This window comes from Pelophylax lessonae (assembly GCF_965119305.1).
Source record: "Pelophylax lessonae genome assembly, chromosome: 11".
Classification (NCBI taxonomy): Eukaryota; Metazoa; Chordata; class Amphibia; order Anura; family Ranidae; genus Pelophylax; species Pelophylax lessonae.
In genome coordinates this window covers 202,947,907-202,975,577 of record NC_138778.1, presented here as the reverse complement: position 1 = coordinate 202,975,577, position 27,671 = coordinate 202,947,907, and the positions used below count along the sequence as shown (strand labels likewise).

General features: G+C 41.5%; 1 protein-coding gene across 1 annotated transcript in view; it reads left to right on the top strand.

Annotated features, from left to right (window-relative positions):
• DIDO1 (death inducer-obliterator 1) overlaps positions 1 to 27,671 on the top strand; it is a 63,292-nt gene that overhangs the window by 31,855 nt on the left and 3,766 nt on the right. The window contains exons 5-13 of the mRNA XM_082271635.1: positions 11,182 to 11,959; positions 13,364 to 13,523; positions 14,233 to 14,349; positions 15,619 to 15,720; positions 16,183 to 16,321; positions 18,396 to 18,909; positions 23,661 to 23,814; positions 24,422 to 24,511; positions 24,984 to 25,179. Of these exons, the coding sequence (XP_082127761.1) occupies positions 11,182 to 11,959; positions 13,364 to 13,523; positions 14,233 to 14,349; positions 15,619 to 15,720; positions 16,183 to 16,321; positions 18,396 to 18,909; positions 23,661 to 23,814; positions 24,422 to 24,511; positions 24,984 to 25,179 (2,250 nt within the window). The remainder of the gene's footprint in view (positions 1 to 11,181; positions 11,960 to 13,363; positions 13,524 to 14,232; positions 14,350 to 15,618; positions 15,721 to 16,182; positions 16,322 to 18,395; positions 18,910 to 23,660; positions 23,815 to 24,421; positions 24,512 to 24,983; positions 25,180 to 27,671) is intronic.

Below are 27,671 nucleotides of genomic sequence, written 5' to 3'. Positions count from 1 at the left end.
TTGCTAAAGTGATTTTTGTGGATTGAGTGGCCCGTGGTGGTGGGGTTATGGTATGAGCAAGCGTATGTTGTGGACACGGGTGCATTTTATTGATGGCATTTTGAATGCACCGAGCTACCGTGACAAGATCCCGAGGCCCATTGTTGTGCCATTCACCCACAACCATCAACTCATGTCGCAACATAATGCACGGCCCCATATTGCAAGGATCTGTACACCATTCCTGAAAGCTGAAAACATCCCAGTTCTTGCATGGCCAGCATACTCACCCGACATGTCACCCATTGAGCATGTTTGGGATGCTCTGGATCGGCGTATACGACAGTGTTTCAGGTCCTGCCAATATCCAGCAACTTCGCACAGCCATTGAAGAGGAGTGGACCAAATTCCACAGGCCACAATCAACAACCTGAGGAACTCTATGCCAAGGAGATGTGTTGCATTGCGTGAGGCAAATGGTGGTCACACCAGATACTGACTGGTTTTCGGACCCCCCCCCCCCCCCAATACAGTAAAACTACATTTTAGAGTGGCCTTTATTGTGGCCAGCCTAAGGTACACGTGCAATAATCATGATTTGTCACACCTGTGAGGTGGATGTGTTTTCAGCAAAGGATGTGCTCACTAACCCAGACTTGTGAACAATATTTGAGAGAGGCCTTTTGTGTACATAGAAAAAGTCTTATATCTTTGAGTTCAGCTCATGAAAAATAAGGGCCAAAAACAAGTGTTGCGTTTTTTTATTATTTTGTTCAGTGTAGGTAGTTTTTTATTTCTAATAAGACAACAACTCTGCTAAATAGCTGTTGGCCACAAAGAGCATCTAGTTTTTCAGCCAGTGTTCGCAAATATGCATTGTAAAACAATCTTTTGCGAGAGAGTAAACCATTTTTAAATGTAAAGAGCCGATATTGCTGCCATAATGTGAAATTTACATACTGGAGGAATATTTGTCATGTGACGAAAAACAACTTCCCTATTTTGTTTATATAGCTGGTAAAGTTGAATGAAGATACCAGTACATCCAGTTCAATCTGGTGTGGTTTTTTTTTTTTTTTTTTTTCTTCCCTTTTTTGAGATCACGGTTTGTTTGTTTTTAGGTCCAGCGGCGCGTACCCTACCAGTTTAATTTCGTAGCATACAAATTAAAAACGCTACTTTTCACATTAGTGCATCTCATTTATTCAAGAATGCTCTGTGATGTCAGCCGACAGCAGGCTTCAGCCTTTACTGAAAACCAGTTACAGGAATGCAAAATGACCTGTGATCCACAGGAGAAGTAAAGCCAAATGAGCTTTGGTTGTATTTCTCCTTTAACTTAGAATTTGATGGACAGAAAAATATAAAATTCATTTAGAAAGTAAAACATCCCCCATATGTGTATTTTCCCTGTGTATTTAGTGATTTGGCTGCAGTTCAGCTTTAAAGAAACGTCACAGGTTGGCGCTCCTTGACAAAATACTACTTGGAGCAAAACTATACTCTCCTTGAATCCAGCAATGTGATGTTCAGGAGCTTCCTGCCTGGCCACGGACATCTTCAGGCGGCTGGCTTCCGGGATGTTGATTGCTGTCCGGACGGGGATGACGTCGCTCACGCATTTCCGAATTTATACAGTGAGCTGTGTGTGCCTACATGTGTAGCCTATATTTCCATTTAAAATACTGAGGCTGGATTCACACTAATGCATTTTTTTTTTTTCATGCTTTTTGCAGAAATGCATTTACATTTTTTAATGTTCCTATGGAACATGTTCACATCAATTCCTTTTTGTGCCTCTACATTTTTAGAAATGGTCGGGATCTTATTTTCCTGCAAAATGCTGCGTTTTGAATGCAATAGACTTCAATGGACCTGCATCCAAAATGCAAGTATTGTGTATTTGCAGTGATTTGCATTTTTAAATCTGCCCAACAAATTCCCCCCCCCCCCCAAAAAAAAACAAACGCAAATTGCTGTTAAAAAAAAAAAACGTGGAAAGCATTACAGAAATGCTCAAGAGCAACATGCATAGGTGTGAATCGAGCCTTAGAAGTGAGCTTTAGAATTGGCAGTGAAGAGAGAAGCATTTTTAAGATCAGTAAACTTTGCATTTAAAGATATGTATAGCCCTTTTAGTAAAAAAAAAAAAAACTATTAGTCAAAAGGTTTTTTTTTTTTTTTTTTTTCTTTCTCTTCTCTCTCCATTTCGAATAAGGCAACCCCTGTCAGTTTTGTTTTTTCCATTTTGTGTTCAATTGCAGAGATTTCACCCTCACTTCCTGCCCCATAGACCAACAGGAAGTGAGGAAATCCCTGCAAATCAAGCGGCATCCTTGGGGACCCCCCAGCCATCTTAACTAGTGTCCCTATTGGAGGATTTCCCCTCTGACTTTGGGGACAACTCAAAATGAAGGATTTTCTTTTACTTTCAATGATGATGGTAAACAGTGAAAATAGAGAGAGTGAATCTCCCTACCTTGTGCGCAGATGGCAATAAAAACTGACGGGTCTAATCCCTTTGATCTCAGTCAAAAAACTTTTCTTCTAGTTTTGGACATTTCGTTTTACTTTAGGAAAGCTCTGAATATGAAAGCAACTTCTATTCTTTGCATGATTCCAGCGTTTCCAGTGCATTGTGCTCTGCTGCTTTTATCCATTTGTTGCTTAGATCCATAATGTTCTTTCAAAGACGACAAAATCTAAAGTTTGAATGACCTTTTTATGTGCATGCTGTAGCATCTTCCAAATAAAACATTTTCAATGTAGGTTCTTGTTCACAATTTATTAAAAGTGCATAATGTGTAAGAATATATTTGTAGCTCTGCTATACATACCGGTGGGTCTATTTAATGTGCAGTCTTGCAAAACCAGTAAATAGTTTTTTCATAATTGCAGTGGGGGACAGCCTACGCACGTCAGCCCCTGGTCTCAGTGCTACAGTTTAAAAAATTGCTTTATACCTCAGGCAACGAGATGTAAATAGACCTGGCACCCTGACATTAGACTGATGGAAGAACTTCACGCTTGTGGACCTTTAGTGCAAGGTTCCGTGGATTTAGTGCAAGGTTCCGTGGATGTATAATACAGGATATGTGTGCCCTCTCTGTAACTATCTGGAAGTACAGTTTCCTGTTGAGATAGAATACATGATTTGCACCAAAGACCTCTGCAAGGATTTCCGTGTTTCAATGCAAGATATAACTGTCATAGTTCATGGGTTAATCCGACTGGTGACTATCAATTTGCAGGCAGGTGACCAAAGAGCAGAGCACTAGGTGCTCAGGCAAGATAATGCAAGCTGAGATTAGGCCTTGTGAAGGCCTAGACGCTGCAAACAATCAGGAAAATGATCCGGGTTGTACCTAGAATGGCAGAAGTAATTGCATACCAAATGCAAAAGTGCCTAGGGGTGTACTCACACTAGGCACAGGTACCTTTTCGTGCCAGAGTGCATTTGTTCTCACAGGTGGGTTATGCTCACATTGTTTCAGACCTTAGCATGCTTATGTCTGCCTCTTCTGTAGACCAAAGTGATCCCATTCCCAAGTGCTCAAGCCTACCTGTTTATACCAAGGTGCAGTACGCTATACCATGCACTAGTCAAACTTAGGGCATTGGGGGTCGAACAGGCATGGGTACGGATCTCCTAAAGGACCTGTCTAATACATTAAGCAGAATGTGTGCGTGCCGCCCTGTCGCAAGCTTCTTGAGCTTACTCAATTTTAGCAGCATAGGAGCACGACTACTACCAGCATGCCCGGCCCAAGGACACATGCTTACATACCGTACCAGCGTGCCTGTCTCAAGGACACGTGCTTATATACCTGGCTGTGTGATGAATCAACCAGTACCTACAGCCTAAATACCCGTTTTCTTCTATTTACAGCATAATGAATAATTCTAGTTCTCATTTTTCTAATCTGGATTCGCAGTTGTTTGTGGTGGTCCAGTGTGTGCTCTTGGTCACAAACATTGTTGCATGGCACTATTCTGTGGCTATATAACCCCCACCAAGTACATGGGGGAACAAGTTAAATATGAAAATGACCAGCTCGTGCATCTTCTGAACGGTTATGCAGCAAACTGCGATGGATTTGCACAGATCTGTGACAGTTACTCCACTGGACAGGAGGCAGATTCTTATCAAGATGTGGAAGATTGTCACTGAAATCAAACACTCGAGTATGTAGCGGTCAATGCCACATTTTTATGCAGGGCTGCTTTAGAGCAGCTGAGGAGGAATTTTATAATGAAGCTAGCCCAAATCTGCCCTACTGCTCCTTTTTTTTTTTTTTTTTTTTGTTTTTTTTTTTTTTTTTGTTTTTTTTTTTTTTTTTTTTTTTTTGTTTTAATGTCCCTCATAGTTGGTAAGAAGACACCTGCCCTATGAAAATACAACAAAGTTCTAAATCTGCAGTTGATCCAGGGGACGATGACAAAAACATATATAAAATGTGGCCAATTTAAAAATCATCCAGCCCTTTTTATTTTTAAGGTAGTATATCGGGCCTTTCCCCTCCCGCCTCCTAACAACTATTCTGATTATCCGAAGTAAGAAGGATCTGTATAATTACCTGTTTTCAGGCTGCTCTGGACCAGTCACATTTTCTGCCTCCCCTGTGTTGGCCAGCAGCGGCTGCAGGGAAAAGGAAGGAGTGGCAACAATGGATGAACCATAGTCTATGGGTGATGTCAGTACTTCCAGGCATTACCAGCTGTTGTTAAGCCCTCTCTGTTCCCCTGCAGCCACCACTTGCTGACACAGGGAAGATCAAGAGACCAGACTGAAAATAGAGTATAACGATCTTACCTACACAGGGTCAGTTAGAATAGGCTTTAAGAGGGATCATTTTTAAGATTAGTTGGGTTTATCTTAGAATACTATGAAGTGCGTTTAACCTGGTCCTGTGCAAGACTACTATCTCCTTAGCCCTGTTAGAAAAATTATTTTCCATATGCAGAGGTGAACCTAAATTGATGACAATTGATTGAGGCACAGTGCTTTAGCAAATGGTCTTTTTTTTTTTTTTTCTTAAAATACATATTTTTCCAGTACTCTTGTCCAACCTTTTAAGCCACTTCCTGTCTACATGCACTTGCTCCAGTGTGTTTGATTCACATCATTGCTGTGGGCTTCCTAAGGGCGACACCATTGGACCTGATCTGCACAATATGTGCTGCCATTTGGTCTCCACTTGGGGCACCAGTGACCATGCCGGAACACAGTTGGACGGTTTTCACCCCATAAAAAGGGTGCCTGAAAAAAACCTTTATAGAAGGATCATTGGGTGGTTTCTAAATGAGAGCCCCAGATTAAAAAAATAAAGGGAGGTTTTGATAATTCTTATGAGCACTACTTTAACATACCGTTCCATTTAGTTTATTATAGATTAACATTTATATGTTTATCATATTCCTTTCTTAATTCAGCTCAGTTAATCTTTCCCATAACTGGATGGAGGCCTTGCTCTATGTAAGCCCTGCCTCACAGTGCTGTGACTTCTCATGCAATTTGCTGCAGCGTGACACAGTTTTTGACAAGTCAAAATGCATTAATTTCAATGGGTGCTGTCTTAATTGCTGCGACTCAAAAAGTTCCTGCACTACTTTTCTGCTTCTTTTTGTGGCATGAGTGCTTTAGACTGCAATGTTAAAATCACAAATGTTGCAAGGAAGTTTGTCTTAACTTTGCAACTTTGGCTGTGACTTCAGAGGGTTCAGTAATGTGTGTCACACAGCTGTTCATAGTATCAGTCAGCTGCTAGATTTTATTGTCCGTGGTTATTGTAAGAAGCTGGTTACTATGCACGGGTGCAGTCGTTTTATTAAATCTCTCTCACTTTGTTATGATTGGCGCAAATCATCAAAGGTGCACTGGAAGCCTCACGACTTTGGGGTCGCAGCAGTGTGATCTGAGCCTAGGTGATTGCACACTTCACTTTTGTTTAGATCAAGTTGTGCAAGAATGTTTGCACAAGGGGGCTTTCATATTACATGCCACCATGAATGGTTTTATTGATATCCGATTAGAAAATATGAAACCAATATGAATAACTGGTGTGGTGTGATTGTGCAAATCTAGCTGTTCATACTCCTATGTAGGATCCGAATGATTGAGAGATCATCTTTATCCTTGCATGTAAGACTTTTAATATCTTATTTAGACATGTTGGGACAATGTAGGAAATGTTATCAAACCAGAAAAATGTGATTTATATTTAGCACGCAGCTTTTTATCCCTTGCGTTATGGGCCTCCCCCCCCCCCCCCCCCCCAACCTCTTTCCTTTTTTGTACCAGTAAGTCTTCAGTCGGACTTTGAATATTAAAAATACTTTTAAGGAGTAGATTGTTGTAGGAACTGCAACAATGATCAAATTTTCCCTTGGCAACTTATCTTGCAACACATTCCCACTCTAAAAAGTTTTGGTGTTTTTATATAAGTTTTAGGCTCCCACGTCCGCGACTTGAGACTCCAAGTCGAGTGACATGTGGAACCCTTTGTTAGTCAATGAGAGCTGTCTTAGGCTCTGTTCACACTGCCGTGACCTAAACCACTAAACTCACGGTGCGACTTTGCCATGCAATTTGCTAGCGACTTGCAGTGATTTTTTTTTTATAGGGAATGCCTAGATAATCTTCCTGTAACGTCAGATCCAAATTACATCCATATAGATGGAGGCGATTTTCCATTAAAGTCTTTGGGTGCAGGTCAGATAGAAGTTGCCTTGAAGTAGTAAAGGAATCTTTTCTAAAGTCAGCGACTTCAGTAATGCTTATTAAGACAGCTCTCGTTGACATAGAATTTCACATGTCATGTAACCTGGGCTCTCAGAAGTCCAATCCCATGTCGAGGCTGTGTGAACCGAACCTTAATTGGCACAAGGCAACTTCCATCCTGACTTGTATCCATACACTTTTTAAAGTGGAAGTTCAGGAAAAACCTAAAAACGAATGCCAAACCCGCTCTCTGCCACATTGTAACCTAATCTATTTAACCCTGTAAAGCAAAAATAACTATACTTCCCTATTCTACAACTGATCCAGTCCCAGCATCAGCTGTCAGTGGCGGCTTCAGTGTAGAGGCAGGTGCAGGAGAGGCAGCAAACAACGGAAGTTCCCTAGTAAGTCTATGGGTGATGTCACTTCCTAGCCATTTCACAGCTGTTATCGGTCCTCTCTTGCACCCAGCTTCCACCACAGGTCGCGACAGTGTGAACCAAGCCTTAAGATGGACTGTAGCTCCTGTGACTCTTTAAAAGTGTGGCTGTAAACCTCAGACATGAAATATGAACAAAGCATATCCCTCTATATTGTTTACTTTTACTTGTCTCTATCCAGAACACTAAGTGTCATTTCTGTGTGCTGCCTCCTTCCTCAATCAGGATGAATCACTTCTGACACATTTTCCCTGACACCAATAGCTAAAAGATGACAGGGGAGGGAGCTCCAGCTGATTGACAGTATCAGCTCTATTCCTGTGTGAAGGGGGAGGGGTGTGTTCCTTCCCTCCAATCGGGGCTCTCCTCACTGAGCTTGCAGTGAGTAACTTCCGCTATCTGCCCCCTTTTTTTCTGAACTCTCAGACAATCTTTATAAATTCAGCACTTTAAACTGATGTGGAGAAGACTGCAGATAGGTACAACTTTATGTAGGGGGATTTGTTTCATCTCTGTATCACCTGAGACCAGTCACTTCATTAGGTATATGGAAGGGGTTACAACCACTTTAAAGTCTAATTGTAATCCCAAGTTTTGATCCGATAGGCACAGTCGCTCTTATCCCACTTCCCTGGACTGTCATAACCAATCAAAGTGCTGGGAGGCTTTTTTTTTAAAGCAGAAGAAATATACAGTATACATTTTGGCATTGCTCTGTGCAGGGGCAAACCCTGAGGCACATGTGTATGAATTGTGCCTTCCTGAGCCAGCCAATTGAAATCACCCAAGATGCTGAGCACGGAAGCAGGCCAGGCAAAAATGCCAGCACCGGTGAGGCTAATTTGCGAACGTCTTTGCTGGAGGAGAGTATAAATGGACTTTGGTTATGCTTTATGCCTAAGAATTTAATCCAAAAAACGCGGAATAAGGGTCCAGTCACCTGAGAATGTTGTTTGGGTCTTCCGATACTAAAAATAAATTTTCTACTTTGATTTAAGATTTAAGGCAGTAAGATTAATGCAAGTCTCCCAGTGTGTGTCACCTAATGCTTGCATAAACCGAAATCCAGAAACTCGGGTACACTCGCTATGTAACGTTAATTTTCCAAGTCAGCCCTTGTGCACCCTCCCCCAGCATCCCGCAATGAAATTCAGGTGCCAGAGTGCCCAGAAGATGTGCCTGTGGTATATTGTGGGAATCCAGGTAGAGGCCTGATACAGATGCTCCTATTATAAACAGGAGAATCTTTGCCTACAACAGAGGCTGCACTTTTTTGTGTGCCACACGTAAAGAAGCCCACATAAATTAATGATCTGCCTTATGTATGTTGGACAAAGTAGCTTGTGCACCTTTTTGAGCTTCGTGCATTTGTTAACCTCTGCCGAAAACTCAAACTCGCCAAAATCTCCAACCACGTCATTTCCAGTGACTCTACAGCAGCAGTAATTGGAGATTTTGATAAAAATGTGTTTTCACAGAACCCTGGCAGCATATGCACTACGGTACACTTCGAGTTCACTGTTTTGATAGAACACAGGTAAGGAGGAAAAAAGTTGTCGCTGTCTTGGAGGCAGCCACGTTGGTTACTAGCGGGCCGACTAACTATATCTATTCATTATATTGTGTATTGTAGTGCATACGCTGCCGGTGTTCTGCGAAAGCACCAACTCTTCGATCTTCAATTTATTGCTGTTGTAGAGTCACTGGAAGTGACGTGGTTGTAGATTTTGGCGAGTTGGAGTTTTTGACATAACACTGGTAAATGACGTATTCATTAGCCCCTTCCCCAACTCTCAATCCTGAAACATCCCCCACAGCAGGAGGAGAGGAGGGAAGCTAGTAGCACTCCGGTGGTGGTGGGGGGGGGGCACTAGGGGGAATCGGCACCGGACAGAGTGATTAGGATGTACGCATGCGCACCCTATGATCATAAGCATAACACCTTTTACTGCTTCCTATACCTATGCAAAGATTGTGTTGCATGATATTGGGTACCTAAAAGCTTTAAAGAAATAATGGCCTCCTCATGCATATCTAGTTTAATGTTTTATTATAGGTATTCCATGAGGGTGAACAGCAATCAATGAACAATGGTAGTCCAATGAGAAAAATACAAATTAGTAAAGCTTCTGTTTCTTGAAAAAAAAAAAATATATATTCACAGTGCCTTTTTGAAAGTATTGGCCCCCCTTGAACTTTTCGACCTTTTGCCACATTTCAGGCTTCAAACATAAAGATATACAACTGTAATTTTTTTTTTGAAAAATCAACAAGTGGGACACATGAAGTGGAACGAAATTTTTTTGGATATTTCAAACTTTAACAAATAAACTGAAAAATTGGGCGTGCAAAATTATTCAGCCCCTTTTACTTTCAGTGCAGCAAACTCTCTCCAGAAGTTCAGTGAGGATCTCTGAATGATCTAATGTTGACCTAAATGACTAATGATGATAAATAGAATCCACCTGTAATCAAGTCTCTGTATAAATGCACCTGCACCATGATAGTCTCAGAGGTCCGTTTTAAAGCGCAGAGCGCATTATGAAGAACAAGGAATACACCAGGCAGGTCCGAGATACTGTTGTGGAGAAGTTTAAAGCCGGATTTGGATACAAAGATTTCCCAAGCTTTAAACATCCCAAGGAGCACTGTGCAAGCGATAATATTGAAATGGAAGGAGTATCGGACCACTGCAAATCTACGAAGACCTGGCCGTCCCTCTAAACTTTCAGCTCATACAAGAAGACTGATCAGAGATGCAGCCAAGAGGGCCCATGATCACTCTGGATGAACTGCAGAGATCTACAGCTGAGGTGGGAGACTCTGTCCATAGGACAACAATCAGTCGTATACTGCACAAATCTGGCCTTTATGGAAGAGTGGCAAGAAGAAAGCCATTTCTTAAAGATATCCATAAAAAGTGCCTTTTTAAAGTTTTCCACAAGCCACCTGGGAGACACACCAAACATGTGGAAGAAGGTGCTCTGGTCAGATGAAACCAACAAAATCAAACTTTTTGGCAACAATTCAAAATGTTATGTTTGGCGTAAAAGCAACACAGCTCATCACCCTGAACACACCATCCCCACTGTCAAACATGGTGGTGGCAGCATCATGGTTTGGGCCTGCTTTTCTTCAGCAGTGACGGGGAAGATGGATGATGGAAGATGGATGGAGTCAAATACAGGACCATTCTGGAAGAAAACCTGATGGGAGTCTGCAAAAGACCTGAGACTGGGACTGAGATTTTGTCTTCCAACAAGACAATGATCCAAAACATAAAGCAAAATCTACAATGGAATGGTTCACAAATGAACATATCCAGGTGTTAGAATGGCCAAGTCAAAGTCCAGACCTGAATCCAATCGAGAATCTGTGGAAAGAACTGAAAACTGCTGTTCACAAACGCTCTCCATCCAACCTCACTGAGCTCGAGCTGTTTTGCAAGGAGGAATGGGCAAAAATTTCAGTCTCTCGATGTGCAAAACTGATAGAGACATACCCCAAGCGACTTACAGCTGTAATCGCAGCAAAAGGTGGCGCTACAAAGTATTAACTTAAGGGGGCTGAATAATTTTGCACACCCAATTTTTCCGTTTTTTTATTTGTTAAAGTTTGAAATATCCAATAAATTTCGTTCCACTTCATGATTGTCCCACTTGTTGATTCTTCTCAAAAAGTTACAGTTTTATATCTTTGAAGCCTGAAATGTGGCAAAAGGTCGAAGTTCAAGGGGGGGGCAATACTTGCGCAAGGCACTGTATGTATGTATGTATGTGTATATATGTGTGTGTGTGTGTATATATATGTGTGTATATATATATATATATATATATATATATATATGTGTGTGTGTGTGTGTGTGTGTGTGTGTGTGTGTGTGTGTGTGTGTGTGTAAAATATTTTTTTTTTTTTTTTTTTGTGGGGGCTGGGTGTATATAACAGGCATTGCTTACAGCAAACACTAACCTGAATCCATTAATACAAAAACCTTGCTATACGGAAACTTTATTTACCCACTTTTTTTTTTTTTTCTTGTAGCTGAGAAAACAGAAGAACCTGAAAAGAAACCAGAAACCCCTGTTCCTGCCCCTGCCCCTGTCCCTCGTGTTCCTGCTCCTCCTCCTGTTCCTGCTCCTGCCCCTGTCCCTCGTGTTCCTGCTCCTCCTCCTGTTCCTGCTCCTGCCCCTGTCCCTCGTGTTCCTGCTCTTCCTGTTCCTGCTCCTGCCCCTGTCCCTCGTGTTCCTGTGCCTCCTCCTGTTCCTGCTCTTGCTCCTGAGCCTCCCCCTGTTCCTGCTCCTCCCCCTGTTCCTGCTCCTCCTCCTGTTCCTTCTCCTCCTCCTGTTAAAAAACCACCACTCTCTCCAACATCTATGATGATGATGAAACCGATTTCTGCTCTGCCCCGGATCCCCATGCTGAAGAAGATTCCCCTTGCCCCAGTTGCAAGCAAGCCCCCAGCAAAGCAGTCTACCAGTACTACCAGCAGCAGCAGTAAACATCTGCCTCTCAAACCGCAACCCCGTCCCCCACCCCCTCCAACTTCATCTGCTATTAGTAAACTTCCAAAGATACCCAAGAAGATACCTCCTTCATCCTCTGCACCGGAGCCGAAGAAGGCGTTTTCAAACAGTGTTAGCAAGAAACCAGCGTCCGGGGTCTCTCCATCCCACTCGTCTTCCACGTCTGCACCCAGCTCATCATCCTCATCGGTGCCTAGTGCTCCACCTAAGCCAGTGTCCAGCTCTTCTCATCCCATGCCCAATAATCAGATCAGGCAGAACATCCGCAGGTCATTGAAGGAGATCCTTGTCAAAAGGTGTGGGGAAAACTTTGTTTAGATGCTTTAAACTGCAGCTAAATGTCATGTGTGAGCTGCACAACACGTTCTGTTGGCAGTGTATTATTATAGACCATGGTGTAATTATGGCATAACTAAATATTTGGGGTTATTTTTTAAATGTTCTGTAGGTAGAGGGGTGTTGTTTGATTCATTCCTCTCAACTCCTTGACGTCTGCATGAATGTTTGGAACGGCTGCATGAGGTCTGAGCTGTCATCGAAAATCATCTGTTATGAAATGACCTGGATGTTACTAGAGAAGCCACTGTACCTACCTACTTTGAAAGTACCTGTAGAAGGGGCCTCCTGCTGATTTAGGCCCATTCAGAACAGCTGATATTAGATGGGGGCTTAGACTTCGCTCTGTAGCTAAAGCAACCCTAATTAGTCAGAAGCTTAGAATAAGCTCACTAGCACCAATGTATGGTCATATTTTGGTGCCTGCTGCCACTAGCTAGAAGCTCCTCTGCGTTTTGAGATTTTTCACTTCCTTTAAAATCTTTACAAGCTCCTTTTACAACTTCAGTTGTCATTCAGTTTTTTCTAGAGTGTTACTTTCGTTCTGAAATACCTCCTATGCCCCTGAAGAAGCTGAGCTCTTATAATGCTAGATCATACAAAGACTAGGCATGTTTGCTTAAATGTCAGCAAAATTGGCTAGATGATGGAATGTTAAATCAAGATATCAAAATGCACCGGTTTCTGAGTGCATCTAAGTTTATATATATATATATATTATATCCTGTGATATAGGTTTGCATGCATGGTATTTCTCTAATGGTTGCTATTGATGTATGCCAGGAGAGTACCTCAAGTAGGGACCTATAGTAATAAGGTTCATGTTATATGAACTTAGGAGTACTGCAGAGAGTTTTTCGTGACTTAGGCAAGCCATAGATCATGTGATTTTTCCTTCCTGCAACCACTGATTGCAGAAAATCACTCCCAACACTGTCAACGCTGATGGGAGAATGCCTCCGGTGAAGCTATTGTGTTCTTCCGCCAGAGGGGTGCAGGGAGCTGTCCTTGCTGGGCGAGTACAATGATTATTGCTAGTGGCTATGGCCTCTGGTAATAATCGCATGCTAAAGATCTAACATGCTGGTTGTACCCAAGTTGATACAATTAATTGAATTGGGTACAATCGGCTTGCCTATAGATGGACCGAATCTCTGCTAGTCCCTGTTGAATCGGCGGAGATTCGATTAATTTATGGCCAGCATAAAGCTTTGCTTAAATGTAAATATGGCAATGGAAATAAGCATGTGGGTTAGGACTTTGGAGCAAACCACCTATGTTATGGCTTTTGTTGTGTTTGCATTTTGTATAAGAATTGTCTTTCACCTAAATGTAACATGGTGTGGCTTCTTTTTGTGATTTAGGGTGAATGGCAGCGATGATCTGTCGATGTCGGAGAATGAGGTGGGGCATGTTGCTATAATGATTGAAAAAGAGATGTTCAACCTTTATAAAGACACGGGCAGTGGATACAAGAGCAAGTATAGGACCATTATGTTTAACATGAAGGACCCAAAGAATCAGGTAAGATCTTGAGGATACAGTAGAACAGCACTCACAACTTCTGGCTTAAATTGAAGGGGGATCAGAGGACATGTAGAATTAATTGGGTCTTCCAGAGTCTTACCAAAAAGATTTCCCCTTTATGCTGGTAGTGCTGCTTGTTGGGGGACCTAAACAGGGAAGGGAGGTGATTATTAGGTGAAATTTCATAGCTGGCTTACATACACAATTACACTTTTTATTTTTAATTATTATTTTTTATTCCCACATGCTGAGCCTCATTTACCATAGTGTCTAGGGGGAAAAATAAAAAATTTTTTTGATCCTTTTTAAAATCCAATTGATTCCAAATGTCAGTTTCTTGGAAAGGGTTTGAATTTGATTTTTATATATAAATCAAATTAGTGCAGCGTAAAAGATAAATAAAAAGAGCATAAAGTCCATATACAGGTGATCATCCATCCACATAGATAAGCCACTGTGTTATAAAGTGCTCAGGAGACCGGCAAGTGTCGCAGTGCATCCAGCCCCTTCACCTTCACCACCACTAACTTTGATTTTGATTGCTCTTTTTTTTTGTTAGACACTTTGATAAATGATACTGACGTACATTTTAGCTTGTATTTAAACCTTTAAAAAGGTTTAAACTTGTTAGTCCCCATGTTATTAAAAAAAATCAATAGATGCTGGATTGTATAGTAAACTTTGTCTCGCTGTGTTTGGTGTCCAGGGTCTGTTTCAACGTGTTCTTCGTGGAGAAATCTCACCAGCAAAATTAGTGCGTTTGAAACCCGAAGCCCTCGCATCAAAGAGGCTTTCTTCCTGGAAAGAGACGGAGTCAAAAACGGTATGTTAGAGTCATCTTATGCATTGTTTTTTTAATAGGCTTGTGCCATTCGTGGGAATTTTAATATGGATGAAAGTAGCAAGTTTTTGCAAACACAAATGACAATCTACTAATTTTCCGAGCTTAACATTTATCACAATGTCACGCCCTTAAAGCACAGTTTTAAAAATGCATAGCTGCAGGTTGGTATTGACAATAGTTTTGTTGTGCAAGAGCCTATAGAAGGCGTTTCACCTTTTTTTTGTAGTTAGATCACACATTCCAATTAGATGTAAAGCACTACTGGATAAACCTTTTTGTAGTTATAAAAATCTGAAATAGATATTTATCTGCCTAAACCTTCATAGTGCGGATGGGCTATTGCATTAGACAGCCAGCCCTGCCAGCTGTCAAAATACAGAAACAGCAGTTGCATCCAGTTGGGTGCAGGAGCTCTATAGTTGAAAATTTTCCACCCAGCATCTTAGATATTTCAATTGGTAAATGGCACCTGGGAGGCAGCCAACAGGGTTGCCTACTGAGTGAATTTCGGGCCGGCTTACTCGGAATCAGGTAATATTTAGACAGTGTTAGGGAGGTGGCCTCAGAAATTGGTGCAAATAAACAGAATATAAACACGCAGGCCTCTTTTAAAAGAAAAAAAATATAGCAGGCACTTAAAGATGTTTCTGCCTTTGCTGTTTACCTGATAACACTTTTTTTTTTCTTTTTTTTTAAAAAAACAATTACCCTTCTATAGTTTGGTAACTATGATGCTCTGATTTCTCAATGTTCTGGAAAACAGCAGTGAGCAATAATGAGCATGTCTGCTGCCCATGCTTGCTTCTTTCGAAGGGCATCACTTGATAAAAATCATTGTTTGGCCACTCTTAAGGCCATGTCACACTATTGATCCTGTTGCTGGTGGAAAATTGCCAGCAACTGGATTGATAAGAGAACACTTTCCAAATCATCCAGTGCCCCTATATTGCTGTTCCTTGTCAATGAGCAAGGTCTTGTCATGTTTCAGATCAGCTACCAGGCTTTATTACCAAAGCTTAATTAAAAAAGCTGAAGTTAGAAGCCGATTGGCACAGCTGCACCAGATTCTGAGTGCTTCAGTTTTAGTAACCCCCCCCCCCCCCCCCCGCCTTTATCCTGTATGAGTATTTATGTACATGTGCCGTAAAGTTAATGAGTACACTGTTTTTGATAGAGTACTGGTTAGGCAAGCACAGTTAATCCATGTTTTGCTAAATGAGCTGTGTATTTTTTCCTTCACTCTAATAGACTGCGGTTCTGAAAACCAAGTCTCGTATGGAACATAAAGCCTCCTCAAGACATTTCTTTATAGATATGGAGGAATCCCCTCCCATGTCCGATACTGACACGGTGGGTTTAAGGTCTTTTGTAGCATAGCTTGTATAATTGTGTGGGATCACATTTGCACTGGCCAACTGTCCCAGACTGTTATATTGTAGGCCAACCTGAAATAGACAGCTGGTGTTTTCATTCTGGTTTTGAAATTATACCCTCTCTAGGCCAACGAGGGATGGGGGACTGTTTCCTTCAATGATTTAATCTGGGAACATTTTGCTATTATGTTAATGTGACCCCACATTCATTGTGCTTATGCTACCTGGCTGCCGAGTCCATGAATTACTTTTCCAGCACTCACCCACTGCTTTGCACGCTTAAACTACCGTGGAAACACTTTTCCTCCTTCCATGCTGAGTATGTCACTTGGGTTTTAGCACTGTATAAAAACAAAACTTATTTCCTACTGAAAAAGCATTGATTGAAGCTTATCGTCCCCTGTTTTTCTTCTTTTCCTTATTTTAAATTTTGGTTTAGGAGCAGCAAGAAACCGCTCGTGTTCCTCCTCCGGAGAAAAGCACCTCTTCCCTCCCAGACATTTTCAGCAGTATGTTGGAAGACACAACAAGCCAGCATCGTGCCCATCTGTTTGATCTCAAGTGCAAAATCTGTACAGGTATATTATAGTGGAACTCCAGGTTAAATACACAGTTGAAATGCCAAAATGTCCATTTACACATCCATTTATTTTCAATAGGCTGCCTTAATGCAGTGCCTGGTAACCCACCTCAAGTAAATGGGCCATTGTTTTACCTACCAAAGGATTATTTGTTTGGTCTGCACAAGACAGGAAGTCATGTGCAGGGTGGAAGAGCTAAGTTAGTCACAAGAGGAAGTGATATGAAATCTCACCAGTTTGGATAGACTGCTGAAAAATACATAGGAGTTGATTTACTAAAACTGCAGAGTGCAAAATCTGGTGCAGCTGTGCATGGTAGCCAATCCGCTTCTACCTTCAGCTTGTTCAATTAAGCTTTGCAAAGAAAACTTGGAAGCTAATTGGTTTCTATGCAGAGCTACACCATATGTTGCACTCTCCAGTTTTAGTAAATCAGCCCCAAAGCATAAGGGCTTGAAAGGTTGTTACTGCTTTTGTGGCTTCATATTAGTGTCTCTCATTAACTAAGTTAGATTCCTCATGGACAGCAATAAAAACTTAGTGGTTCTAAAGCCATAAGGTTTTTCATCTAAATGCTGGCTCTCTCCGCTAAACAGATTGCAGCAAGAGCCATTGGCTCTCACTGCTGTCAATCAAATCCTGTAACAGAGGGAGGTGGGGGTGCAAGTCCCACTGTATGAATGGATGCAGCAGTAAGACTTGGGTGCCCCTGGGGAAAACTGCTTTCCGTGGGGGTACCTTATTAAGAGGAGTGACCTAAAGCGTCAGTGGGGGGGGACCCTAGAAGAGGAGGATTGGGGCATGTACGTTAAAATAAAAAGGTTTACAATCACTTAACTGACAAAGTAGAAAAAAAAAACTTTTGGAGTTGGGATTTAAGCATGGTGCTGCTGCTGAATGTGACTTTTTGGTTTCTTTAGGTTACCACACAAAACTGATCCTAGTGTAATGCCTCGTACACACGCAACGATTATCGGCCGACCGATCGTCCGACTTTTGTCCAGAGTGGTGTTTTGTTGGTTGGAATGTGCCTAGACTGCACACGAATTTTCTTGGCCAACAAAATTCTACTTCAGAAGTGATGTCATGTGATGGTTTACTTTCCATGTGTTTTTTCTTCTCTGAGCATGCCCAGTCTTGCTCATCAGATTTTTGTCTGCCGAAATCTGTACTGACTGACGGAAAATCGGCTGTTGTGTTGACGGCCAACAAAAATTTTATAGCCTGCACACCAGATGGAGTCGGTTGTCGGAAGCATTATACTAACAAGCCGAAAATCGGCCGATCGGACATTGGCCGAAAATTCACGGCCAATAATCGATGCGTGTGTACGAGGCATTAGTCTCAATATGCATCTTTATTAACTGAAAGGGGAGCACTACCTAAAAAAATCCATTAATTTTGTACCCAAGGAGGGAGGTTCTTGTACTATGTAGTTTGTAGACATAGGGGGATTACATAGGGGGATTGTACGGTCAGATTGTGGAGTAGCTTAAGCCACATCTCTATCCAAAAAAAAATATTAAGGGCAAAGAAAAAAAAAAAGCATCAGTAAACCGAAAGTGTATTTCTTTGCTAGATGCTCTTGTAATAGATGGCAGCCCAGCTTCTTCTGTTTGTTTAACATTGTGCTGTAAATTTCTCACTAGTTTACTGCAGTCTTGCAGCTACATCGCAGCTGGTTATAGGAGTGGTATGGGATTGTATCTACAGCTTCATAGCTATGTATCTGCAGTGTAATGCTTAGGACACTACTACCTCCAACTGCTAGTCCTCTGAATTTTGATGTTACTGCTGTGGTGCTCAGTGTTCTTTGCTGGAGGCTTTGAGAGAGAGGCAGCAAAGTCCTACCTCTACCATGTTGGCAATCTCCATACACCCTTGAGCAAGGCAGGCAAAGTCAGCACTAGGGAAATGCTAGCAGAAGGTAGACCACAGGCAGTACTGCTGCCTCTTCCTTACATTTTTGGGCAAGGCATCTTGTTTTTAGTTACTCTTTCAGTGGACCTGCTTACCCTACCAAGCCAGAACACTGGTTTGTTTTAAGCTGAATCTTTGTGTTTCTCAACAGGTCAGATATCTGCTGATGAGGAACCCCCAACAAAACGTCAGAAGACCACCACAATGACCATTCCCCCCGTGAAGAAGCCAGAGCCTAAAATAAAACCAGAAGATGATGAACCGCCTCCACCTCCAGAAGAGGAGTCTGATACACCAATGGAGACCAATGAGATCAAAGACAGCGTCCCCAATGTGGTCCCTGAGCCAGTTCCCTTGCCCAATGCTTCTCCTCCACCCCCTGAGTCCCCTGTAGCTAGTCAGGCTCCCATACTTCCTGTCCCCAACCCTGTTACCACAGTCACAGGTTCTGGCAGGGACCCCAGAAGAGCGATTAATCGGCCACCTGCACCAGCAGCTGTTGCCATCCCTCCAAACAGCAGCCCCAGAATCACCCGGGATTATGAAGAAGCTTCAGCACCATTGCAGCCGCCGCCTCCTCCTGTTGTCTCTGCTCCAAAATCAATTCTGATGAAGCCAACCACCTCTGATATCCGATATCTAACATCATCTTCACCAAACGTCAAGTGCGTAGTCTCAGCATTGATGTGGAACAAGTACAAAGCTGTTTATTGAAAAATATTGCAGATTCCCTTAGCCTTTTCAGACACAACTGAACATAATATAAATACACTGTAGTGAAGTGTTTAGCTACACACGGTAGTAGGCTTATTCAAATGAGGCAATGCAAAGAGATGTCAGAGTGGAGTAGCTCATAACAGCCAATTAGGTTTATGGTTAGGTGCCCTGACCTATTTCATAATTCTGTGGGTTACTGCACTTTGTTCTCCTTTGCCTATGTTGAATATACTCCAGTATATACTTACAGCAAACCTCCAGCATGCTAAGAAAACTGCTGGGTACAAGACACTGAGGTACTAGCCTCTGGCATTCACAATACAGTTGTCCTTTTTAACAGCACTGCTTGAAGTGTACAGAGTAGAGTGCACATGGCCATGTGCGTGAGCACCTATGATTACCAGAAAGCCTGTGTTTGCATATCAAAGGTTAAGACCCGTGACCTTATGGTGCCTTCTCTCTGGCAGTTGACTTTGCATTCAGTTTTTACCCTACTGTAGGTACATTTAGGGAGAACGCTGCATTTAAGCTGACCACATAACTAATTTCTGTAAAAAGAGAAATAGTCTGGTGTCTTTCTACCCGTAGCAGTCATTAACACAAGCAGAAGATTGGCAGACACACCATCCCTCTTGCTGAATGAGTAATTATTGTAACATGAATATAGATACCTATAATTCCGAAAATGGCAAATATTGGAGACTGTGAGTGAAGACCCTTGTTGGAGCCATATGAGGACAGGTCGATTGGAGATCTTTGGATCGTCCTACTTTAATCACATATACACACACGTACACAGAAGAAAAGGATATTTTCATTTTAATGCATTACTTTTTGCTGTGGTTCACATTATGGCTTGCTGTTATATTTTTATAACTGCATTTCATATACGGCTAATAGGTTCTTGTTACAATTTCTCTTTATGTATAAAGCACACAGCAAATTTTTTGGCCACATAGAGAGCGAGAGCATTGCTTTCCATTAATCTGAACAGTAATACACCGTTCTAGCACAAAGCAGAGCCTCCGTATGTAATCAAATACAGCTGCTCACATGAGCATGTAAGTTACAAACTATATTTAGAAATATTAAGACATGCTCACAATATTATGTACAATAAGCCAATTAGATTCACATATGTCTTTTGAAAAATGACATTCATGCCAATGGCATTTGTGATTGGTAAATGACGCTAATGCCTTTTTAAAATGTCCATCTAACACTTAAAGATCACACATTTACTGCCATATACCAGCAAGTAGAAACATCAAATATAGTCAAGTCATCCTACAGGAAGGACGCTACAACTCTATAAATACTCTCTACATCTAAAGAGGAAGAAGGATGGATTATTATTGCCCTCCTTGTTGCTTCACATTTGAGTCTAACAAACTTTCATTGGTTGTTATACATCCACAGGGTGCTGATTGACACCTGTGGACACTAAGAATTGTGCACAAGTATGACGGAAAGCCCCTTCTGGATACACACAGGCGAATCTGGCTACTGACATCTGCTCCAGTCGTAATGAGCAATATTCCAGTATACAGAAGCAGCACTCCTCCATGTGTCGGAACTGTATACAAACCAGTAGAGTTAGGCTTGTCCCTTGAGGCATTATAAAACTGACATTCACAGACCTGACTAGGCATGATGGGAATTGTAGTTCCAGAACAACTGGAGGGCCATAGTTTGGAGACCCCAAACACTGCTGAGTCAGTTTACAGTTTTTCACCACTAAAGGAGTAATTATCACATTTATGGGGTCACATTGGTTTCTCTGGATCAGTTGTCTCACTGACAAAGCCTGCCAGTAGCTGGAGACATTTGTTACAAAAAACAAAGGCAGCCAATCCAAATTCACTAAGGGCTCCTTCACACAGGTTTTAATGCAAGCAAACACATCTAGCATGGTCCACCTTTCTGATGGCATTTGGCCATCCTTACCCTCCTAGTTATGTATGGGGGAACCAGCAGAAGCTGTATAGTGATGGAGTGTGCCGTAACTATTCTGAGGAACAATAAGGCAAAACTATGTTTTGCTGTTTGTATTTTAGTGCAGTCAGCTGTCTGGTGTTGGGGGGTGTTCTATGGGTGGAAGGCACACTCTGAATACTCCCTTTAACCACTTTACCACTAGAGCATTTTGCTGTCTTACGTCCAGGCCATTTTTTGCGATTCGGCGCTGTGCGACTTTAACTGACAATTGCGCGGTCGTGCGACGCCATACCCAAACGAAATTTACGTCCTTTTTTTTCCCACAAACAGAGCTTTCTTTTGGTGGTATTTGATCACCTGTGCGATTTTTACTTTTTGCGCTATAAACAAAAAAAGAGCGTAAATTTTGAAAAAACAACAATATTTTTCACATTTTTTTTATATGAAATTCCCCCCAAAAAATGTAAAAATCAAAAATTTTTAAAATTTTTGGCCAATTTGTTTTCTGCTACCTATGTTTGGTAAAAAAAATTCACAATAAGCGTATTTTGATTGGTTTGCGCAAAAGTTATTGCGTTTACTAACAAAGGGAAAGATTTCTGTCATTTTTGGTGTTTTTTTTTTTTTTTAACGCGTAATGGCGGCGATCTGCAATTTTTTTTGCGGGACTGCGACATTGCGGCGGACAGATCGGACCCTTGACTGACATTTTTGACACTTTTGGGGGTACCAGTGACATTACTGTAGTAATCAGTGCTATATATATGCACTGTTACTGTAAAAATGACACTGGCAGGGAAGGGGTTAATTTTATTGGGGAGGGAGGGGTTAATGTATGCCTGGTGCTTACTGACGTGTGGGGGGGAGGTGACTGTGTGAGCCAGGGACAGATCGGATGTCCAGCTATGCTGAACACTCCGATCTGTCATTCCCTGTCACTTGGGAGATCCGCCCGCTTGTGTTTACACAGGCGGGCGGATCTCCATACTAGATCGCCGACGATCGGGGCAGAGCAGCGGCGATCGCCGCTGCTCCTCCCCTGGCCCGACTCCCGCTGTGACTGAATACAGCGGGAGCGAGCCTCCGGCGGTGCGCGAGCGCCGCCCACAAGGGGGAGTGTCTGACGACGTAGGTCTACGTCGTCAGATGATAACGAGCCACTTTGCCGCAGTAGTACTACGGTACTCAGTGGCAAAGTGATTAAAACCTCCGCAATCAAGGCCTTGTACTTGACACGCATCTACACTTCCATGGCAGGATATTGCGCAACTGCCCTTATTGTAGGGAACTCGTGCATTGTTGCTACATGAAGTATAAGGGTTTAAAGATTCAGTAGGAAAAAAAGTTTAAAAATATACAAAATTGTGCTCTAGTCTGAAAACCCAGCCTGCAGCTTGATTTTGGAACTTATATTTATATTGAAAACACAATGCAACACACACCTTTTCTCATGTTTTATACCTTTTAAAAATCCTGCAAGTACAGAAAAATACCAGAAAACCAGTGAGCTCCTGACTTTTTTGTTGCTGATAACACCTTGGAATTGATTTAGTATAACTGGAGAGTGCAAAGCTGTGGTGCAGCTGTGGATGGCAGCCAATCCGCTTCCAAGGCCTGTTTGACATGGGCTTAAGAGCTGTGTGAACAGCAAGTTATGAAAGCATTTGCAGAACTTTCAGCAAACTTTTTCTGAAGCTTTGAAGTACCATTCAGCTCCAGTTTGTAAATGTTGAACATAGATTCTAATGGGAGTGCAAATTGCCACTGTAAACCAGCTGCTAGCAGGTTTCAGCACTTCTTGAAGTTTAATTGAAGCCTGCTAGCAGTTTGCTTAAAGTGGCAATCAGTGCTCCTAATTAGGATCTATGTTCAAGATTTACAAACTGAAGTTAATTGCTACTTTAAAAGCTTCAGCAAGGCTTGCTGTTCGCACTGCTCGTGTGCAAGCTGAAGCCCGTGTGAAACCCTCCCTACTTCAGCTTCTTCATTTAAGCTTTGACAAAACAAAAAAGCTGATTGGTTTCTATGCAGAGCTGCACCAGATTTTTTTGCACTCCAGTTTTAGTAATTAACCCCCTTGCTTCTGCTTCTGTGAGGTCCCAAGCAGTGTTGTCAGCCCTGCTCCGTTTTCTTCCGATGGACCAGAAATCATTTTACTCTAGGAGTGGGAGAAGTTCTGTAGTCTGGCTGCATACAGAACTGACAATACTGCTTGGGATTTCCCTGCAGCAGAGGCAGTGTTGTCAGCTCACTACAATTAGATAGGAGCTCACTGGATTTCTTGCAGATCCATAGGTACATGGAGAAACGTATATATATGGACGATACATACTAAATGTTGTGTTTACTATATTTTACCCAGACATACTTTGGTATGAAGCTAATTGGTTCCTTCGCATACAGTGGTCATTTCATTGTATAACTGTACATAAAATCTTCAGTTATCGTCCAAAGGTTTTTATTGCAGAAAGATCACAAAGACAAGTGCAACGTTTCCGAGCCACGCAGGACCCATTCGTCAGGCATGCGATCGAGTAACTCTCCAAGGCACTGATGCCATCCAATGAAGTAGTGTCCTCATAGCTCAATATTACATGCCTGACAAAGGGGTCCTGCGTGGCTTGGAAACGTTGCACTTGTCTTTGATGTGATCTTTCTGCAATAAAAACCTTAAGTTTTATATACCTGTATCCTCTGAATCACGAATAGATTGATTGCAACTGCTCAGTCCTTTTAAACTTTAATATTCTACTTTTTACAGCATGCCTGATATGAGGTCACCTCAAGATGGAAACACCTCGCTCTTCCTTTCTCGTCTCAGCCCAATATGGAAGGGATTTATAAACATGCAATCCGTGGCCAAGTTTGTCACTAAAGCCTTCCCAGTGTCTGGTTCTATTGAGTACTTGAATGAGGTTTGTTCTGGTGCTTTTTGTTGTTTATTTTTTTATCGTCGATACAACCTACCTTTTTTTTTTTTTTTTAAATTTGAATGTAATGTTGAATGGTTGCAAAAGCGAAGACCAGTTACGAGTGCAAAGCAGGTTCATTTGTACCTATTGCAGCAAAGAACTTGCTCTTTTTGGTGACTTTTATGGTACATGTTTCTGAATTCATTGTTATTTTACAGTTAATTATTGAGCATTGAATAATTGCTTAACCTGAAAATGTGGTTTGAGATGGCATGAAGCCTGCTAGAATGTGACTGGTTACTGTTTACAACACCTGAGCCGCCTTCCTTTCCCCAGTTCTTGGATATGGAAGCGGTGCCCGAACAGTCACATGACCACAGAATACATTTTTTTTTTTTTTTTTTTAAATTACACTTTTAGCCAAGTTTACACCATTTGGTATCCTACTTGATTTCAACAGGCAGGATTTACATAGACATTAAGAGAATATTTGTTTCTATGTGGAAGGCCTAGTGGGTTATCTCATTGGGATAGTCCATTTAGCTGTTTGCAGTGCTTGTTTTCTGCTACAATACGATAGTTTATAATACTGAAATGTCATCTTATTCAGGACTTGCCAGACACTATCCACATTGGAGGAAGAATCTCTCCAAAGACTGTTTGGGATTATGTGGGCAAACTCAAATCATCTTTGTCAAAGGTAGGTGGAGCCTGGAACCCAGTAACCCCATTCAAGGCAATTTAATATTTTTTATGTTCTTATGTACTTAAGTCCTGCTAGATCACTTCAGACTGGCCCCTTTTTACATGTATAGCTATGTATAACATTAAAAATAAGTGCCTATACTGCCTAAAATCCAGTAACACACGGTCTTGCTGTGCACATGCTCAGTTGCTTTCCATTTTTTGCATTGTGCCTAAAATCAGATTCACTAGAGGTCGATCTGTTGGCACCCTAAAGATTTACTGCTGCACAGGGGCTCTGGGCTTTAGAAAAATGGCAGCCTCCAGCGAGAAAAAACTGGAGCAATGCTGGATGCCATTTACAGCACACACTCATTTTGGTTGCATAATTATTAATGTGGAATGTATGTTCATTGCTAAAGAACACTATTTTTCATCAAGTTGCTATATGTTTTAGATGTGACTGTTGTAAATGTTTCCATCTACAGGAGCTGTCATTAATTCGCTTCCACCCAGCTACAGAGGAGGAGGAAGTGGCCTACATCTCCCTCTACTCATATTTCAGTAGTCGTGGACGTTTCGGGGTAGTAGCCAATAACAACAGGCACATAAAGGATCTCTATCTCATCCCTCTGAGTGCCAAGGACCCAATTCCATCTAAATTGTTGCCCTTTGAGGGACCAGGTAAGAAGCTTGTTCTTTAGAATGAAAATAAAATTAGCTTTGCCCAAACTGTAAATAGTTGACAGCAAAGGGTAAGTATTTCCTGTATCTTGGCAGAATTGAATCCTGCATGCATAATTTAACATTTGTTGAGTTTTTTTTTTTTTCTTTTTAATTTTCTGTGATTTAAAACAATAAACAATTTCTAAAAAAAAAAGTTGTCTGTTTGAGTATCGGTATTTCGCTGACATACTTTCACGTTGCTTGCCTGTGGTACGTGGAAGGTCCAGTGGGTGCCCTTGTAATGAACACATCTGATGCCTGAAGACTTCGAGGATCGGCCCTCCAAAAGATTAATTCTCGGAACGTCATTTGCTTCTTCTGCTAAGCAATCTTCATCTGGAAATTGACTTTCATTTCTGCATTCACATACAGCCTTTCTAGACTTGAAGGAACCCAAGCCTCTGAAATGAAAGCTGTCATGTAGCCATCAAAAGTACCACATAAAGATAGACGTTATTGGTTGCACAAGATGGTAGTGGAGCTTATTTGGTCTCAAGCGTCTGAAAAGCTCATGTTATCTCAACACACATTGCAGTACACTCGCACTTCTTTTACCTAAATTCTGAATGAGAGACAGCCCAACCCCTGGAAGTAAGAATCAGGCTCACACACCAGCATAACATGGGAAGGATGTGAACAGCATCACACAAACTAAAATCAACATGTAGAATTTATATAATGGCAGTACGGAACCAATACCCTAACTTTTTATATTCCAAGTAAAACAACTCTAATATAAACTCTTAAGTATAGTTACATAATAAACTCTGCTAGCCTACCTGAAACCTATCCAGCTGAAATGTTCTCGCCTATCCAGCTGAGTGGGAGATCATTCACAAAGGGTAAACCAGGCTCTTCTACAATGTATGGTGCTGCCCATCTAGTATGGCCCCAGGAGCAGCAGGTGGAGGAGTGTAGGTAAATTGCAGGGATCCAGCACACCTCAACAATGCAATGCATTCGGCATTCAACCTGCCAAAGGGCGTGATAAAATCAACATGCTGGCTTTCTGAAAATGTCTGTCTGCTTTTGATCATCTGGCTTCAACACTGAACAGACCCAAAGGAAACTGAAGTTACAACTTCCTGTTGTGGTCATTTAAAGTTCTGAGGCTGGAAATTTAGCCCAACAGCTAGGAAACTAGTATTTTCAGAAGAAGGTCAGCAATGGCAGCCAATTTCTCTGGCTTCTTTTTGAAGACTTGCAGAAATCCACATAACCTGGTTATCACTCTGTTGCATAAAAGGAATAAGTACACAATACTCAACAGGTGAACAATCAACCCATAACCTTTCTATAGGTATATTGCCCTCACTAAATGTTCAGTTCGTTCCTATCTCCCCTCTTTGTAGTAGCTCATTGTCCAGTTTAGTCAACCACATTGCCTCAAATTTTTATGATGGCTGTCTTCTCTATAGGATAGGATGCCCAACTATTGATACAAGATATTTTGTACTACTGTTCTCTTTACAATAGTATGAGGAACGCCAAACACAAAATACCCACATTAGATATTTGCCTCCCTGAACATACCTTTCACATGACCTCAGTAACGCCAGCATATGATGTAGAATTTCTAGATTACACATAAATTCTACTTTAGTACACATTTCTGCACAGTGGAAAATAATGGGAAACAAAAAGTTTGCCTGAGTCTCGTTTCCACAAGCAAAAACACATCAGAATTGTAGTTGGGTTTTAACCTGCAGCATTTTTTTTTTTGTCCGCCTTGGGTTCCAATGTTCCATAAACCTTACTTTCATTATGTTCATTGTTTAAGTCCTAACATACCCTGTCAAATTGACATTTGCTTTTGAAAATATATGTCTGCAAGTACTGATACATCTATGTTGGCAGTGTTATGCTTGTCCTTGTCAACATTTACACAGGAGCTGACTAACTGTCTTTAGTATTTTAGATTTAGCTTCACGTCACTGTTTGTACATCAACCCTCGAGTGGGTTTACATCTTCTAACCCACAGAAAACATAAAAGGCAACTGGCATCTGGTTGTTCGTTCCAACTCTGTTTCCTTTGCAGTTTTAAAGGAGACATATTTTGATGGAAAAATGGGGGGTGCGGTGTCAAACCTTTCCTTTGAAAACGGTAGTTACTTGGCTGTATCTAGCTTCATTATGTAGGCATCCCTAACCCCGAACAAGCATGCAGCTAACAAAATCAGGGTACTGTCAAAAAGAGATAAAGACATTTTGGTTGATTTTACCAAAGAGAAATGGGCTGTTTGTTTTGTAATGGAATTTTCCACAGAGCTTCGTGAATGTGCTGAAATACCCAATCACATGCAAGGAACATACAAAAGCACAGCATTTTGCTTGCGCGTGATTGAATGATGGAATCCAACAGAGCTTCACCTCATTCACTAAGTTCTAGGGAAATTTCCATTGAAAGAACAGATGGTTTGCCTTTTAATAATCATTGCTCTTGCATCAC